Consider the following 4013-nt stretch of genomic DNA (forward strand, 5'->3'; position numbering starts at 1 on the left):
AGTAGAGGTTCGGATATGAGATATTCGTTGGAGCTCCTATCTTATAGGTTATCCAATAAGCCCGTAAATTATTAGATCCAATAGATGAGATCCAATAAGATCTAATAAGAGATTACTGGGTATAGACCCACTAATTTAAGAGGCTTGGGTAATTAGATGGAGATCCAGTACTAAATATGGCAAGATCCATTAGGGTTAATTGGGGGCCTCTATAAATATGAGAGAACTAAAGGCCCATAAGCTGGGGCTTCTCAGGTAGCCACCTCCTATTCTCCTCTCTCTTTCTCCTTCTCAGATAGCAGACTTGGAGATTTGAGGAGCGTCATCGTAGCCCTACTATGTAGATCATCGCTAGAGAGGAGAACGGTTAACCTCCTTCATCCTCTCCAACAAATCTATATGGATTCAGGGATATACGATCTCCCTAGATAACACAAATGTCTCACAAGTGGTTTTCTGTATCGTGAGTTTTTGCGCACCAATCTCTTATTGAGAAATTTAGAATTTTTTTTTTATTTTCTACCGCTGCGCATATGATGTCGCCCCTAGATTTTCCAACACTTAATCCATCACTCATAGTAATCATGTGAATGATAGGAAGAGAAGATACGACAAGTATATTTCTCCTTATAAATCGTCATCGCTATAGCTTTTAGCTCCGATGATGATATACCTACAAATCATATAAAAACTTTCTAAATAGCATTAAAAATATCAGAGCCATGTTTTGAAATCAAATACTTTAGATCATAAAAGTATTTTAGATATGTTTTATATTTAAATTTGTTTATTGGTACTATTCACTTGTGAAAAAATATTATTCGATTTTGATTTATAATGTTTGAACAATCTATTTGTATTGTGATCTGTTTTCTATCTAGTTCGTCATATTACCTGCTTGTAGATGATGCGAGGTTTATCGTGTTTGATCGATGGATCACTATTGACAACTTATTATCAACAACAATATTGCTGAGGGTGGTAACCTTCAACAATTGTCAACTTAGTCGTAGGTAACGACTTTGTATGCAACGAAAGCACTATAGATTATGACAATTGACAATGGCTGACATGCCTTAGTCATAGGTGATGACAGCAGAGCCGATGCTTGCAGTAGCAACAATGACTACAATAGAATCGATGAGTGTGATGGTTGTGGTAGCACCACTGCTTGTGGCGACTACGACAATGTTGCTATGGACGCCAAAGGTCATAGTACCCTCTCCACATCGACCAGTCATGCAGAAACACGACGTAGGCAGGATGACTCAAGTCCCATCTCAAGTCGATCACAAAGATAAAGCAGAGGCCCAAGAGCCAACCCCTCAACCCGAACACAAAGTGTTTCAAAGTGTAGATTTTGTTTCTACAATTATTCTTCTACTTGTGATTACACCTTTTATTTCAGCTGCCTCTCTCAGTTATCTACTCTACAAGTATCTGTTCGTCTTTGACCAAAAGAATCTGCTAGAAGTGGCTCAGAAAGCTCGAGCAAGTATTGAACATTCAAATCATCATTAATTTCATATTCTTATCTTATTTCATATAGTAATGTGGTATCCTGCAACATGATAAGTGGTTGTAGCATTAAAGAATACAGTGTAAAGCCTTCGAAAGTTCTGCATAACGGTGAATGATCAAAGCAGCTACATAATCTTCTTTTGGCAGCAGCAATCAGCTTTCAGCCCTCATCAAAGATGCAGCTTCTTCTGCACTGGATTTGGAGATGTCTTAAGAGGATAAGAAGCTTCCATGGCGATACCACACAGCCCCTCGCTGGCCGAGATCCCACGCTGCATCCTCACGTAGCCCTCTTCTCCCCACTCTGGTCCCCATGAGTTCTTCACTATCCAGTACTTCATCCCATCCTCAGATGTCCCATAGCCTACGATGGCCACTCCATGATCCAACTCTGTTCCACAGCTCCCTGTGAAGACACCCTAAACCAAAGCAGCAGAAAAGTGTCGTCTTTGAAACCTGTTTACATCAAAAGAGAAACATGGATGAGAGTTGTGCATACCTCGGAGTAGAACTGGAAGTCCTGACCGCTTGCTTCGATTGCTACTGATACAGGTTGGTTCGCCACTGCTCTCGACAACGCATCCTCGTCGTTGACGGGAACGTCCTCATATCCATCGATCACAACCGCAGGAGATCTCTCCTATAAATAACAATGATATGTATAGAGTTTACGAAGAAGATAATGACTACAACTAAGCAAATTAACATGTAACTCCTTTTACTTTGCATTTTTCTTGTCGAGCTACATAAGGATAGTTTTCCTCTGTTGTGATCCCTCCATTTCTTTCGATGAAGTCGAATGCATCATCCATCATACCTCCATCGCACCCTTTGTTGGTGTTGGTGTCGCAATCCACCAGTTGTTGCTCTGACAAGGAGATAAGCTCGTTGGTTCTGATCTGGTTTATTCCCTCCACCGAAACTACTGTCGAGAAGGCCCAGCAACTTCCTGCAATAATTCATACTAAATTTTTATTTATTGTGATCGAGCACATCAACAAAAAATAAAATATTTCGAGCTCACCGCATTTGCCTTGGTCTTTGATAGCAGTGACGGCACCCTTCTGCCTCCAATCAACGGTAGGAGTTACATTGGTGACGTTCTTGTATAAGAAGTGCCCTTTGAGGCTCGCGCTTCCTCTGAGAGTGCTGCGGCGACGAATCCTCGTCCCTGCGTACGTCCTCTTGAACTCCTCCCTCGCCATGTCGCCGAACTTGTTGAGGCTAAGCTTGTAAGGCTTGGCTATCTTGTTGGACGCGAACACGTAGTTAGCGTTCTCTTTAAAAACATCAAAGCGGATGCGCTTCTCGTCGACGCTGCGTGACACGCCATGGTGGCTCTGCCACCTCTCGTACAAGTCCCAGAGCTTCTCCTCCGACGCGATGTCATCCCCAGTGATGGGAATGCTCGTGGCCATTGCGAAGGCCAACGCAACGAGAACGGCAGCAAACAAGAATGCTCTTCTCATGGTGGTGAACGAGGAGAAACCAAACACAGGATGGAGGTTGGGTTAGGGATCGGAGGAGGTATCTATAGAGATGTTGGGAGTGAAGCATGACGACTGGGCGGTTAGGAGATTAGGGCATGGTCATGGGAGAGGCTCACTTTTACGTAACTGTTATTGTCATCTTCTTATCCCATGCATGCATGCATACGTCGAAAAGGTATCCTCTTCGGGTAGCTTGATGTGCATGGGTTCGGGCAGAAGCTTCCAAGCCAATATGGGAGAAGTGTGTGTCGTCCTATAGAAATGGGAACTGTGAGGTTGCATATCCAAATCGCAATTAGCGTTTGATTAGGGAAAGAGATGGATATTATGAAGCCTCATATGACTCGATGAATTATATTGATCAAAATGTAGCATAAATAAGACTAAAGATTAACTCGATAGGTAAGGCTCTAATAATAGCTTTTTTCCAGCTTCCGATGAAGTATTCCATAATTAATTACTATATTGAGCTTTGGCATCTACCTCAATAAGGATTCTATGGATGTCGAACGGTGATTTAGGGGGGTTGTGCCCCGTGATCCGGGTAGGACTGACCTTGCTAGTCGAACGGTAGGGGCCTATGAGGCAAAACTGAAGCGTTGAAACTGGCGAGGCGAGACCTGCACGACGAGGCTGGATTGACTCATCGGGGGGCATTTTAGAGGGGCGGTGCCCTTTGATTCGGACAGGACTGACCCTGCTGGTCGATCAGTAGGGGTCTGTCAAGGCAAAACCAAAGCATCGAAACCGGCGAGGTGAGACCTGCACGGCAAGGCTGGATTGACTCGTCGGGGGGCATTTTAGAGGGACGGTGCCCTGTGATTCGAGCAGGACTGACCCTGTTGGTCGAACAGTAGGGGCCTGTCGAGGCGAAACCGAAGCGTCGAAACCAGCGAGGTGAGACCAGCATGGCAAGGCTGGATTGACTCGTCGGGGGGGCATTTTAGAGGGGCGGTACCCCGTGATTCGAGCAGGACTGACCCTGCTGGTCAAACAGTAGGG

The 4013-nt window shown here is 44.3% G+C and overlaps 1 protein-coding gene across 1 annotated transcript; it reads right to left on the reverse strand.

Annotated features, from left to right (window-relative positions):
• Positions 1 to 1628: 1628 nt before the first annotated feature.
• LOC135604915 (vignain-like) lies at positions 1629 to 2990 on the reverse strand. Its single transcript, XM_065094565.1, has 4 exons — positions 2546 to 2990; positions 2235 to 2470; positions 2021 to 2161; positions 1629 to 1940 (listed from the first exon to the last, which is right to left on the reverse strand). Exons 1-4 carry the CDS (start codon positions 2988 to 2990, stop codon positions 1692 to 1694), a joined length of 1071 nt encoding a protein of 356 aa, XP_064950637.1. The 3' UTR covers positions 1629 to 1691.
• Between the last annotated feature and the right edge of the window lie 1023 nt (positions 2991 to 4013).

This window comes from Musa acuminata, chromosome BXJ2-2 (genome assembly GCF_036884655.1).
Source record: "Musa acuminata AAA Group cultivar baxijiao chromosome BXJ2-2, Cavendish_Baxijiao_AAA, whole genome shotgun sequence".
Taxonomy (NCBI): Eukaryota; Viridiplantae; Streptophyta; class Magnoliopsida; order Zingiberales; family Musaceae; genus Musa; species Musa acuminata.

Excerpts from the sequence above, each read along its gene's own strand:
- LOC135604915 (XM_065094565.1), bottom strand. The coding sequence starts at position 2,990 with ATGAGAAGAGCATTCTTGTTTGCTGCCGTTCTCGTTGCGTTGGCCTTC. Across the intron at positions 2,471-2,545 it reads CAAAGACCAAGGCAAATGCG|GAAGTTGCTGGGCCTTCTCG; the intron begins GTGAGCTCGAAA and ends GAATTATTGCAG. Across the intron at positions 2,162-2,234 it reads AAAAATGCAAAGTAAAAGGA|GAGAGATCTCCTGCGGTTGT; the intron begins GTTACATGTTAA and ends TGTTATTTATAG.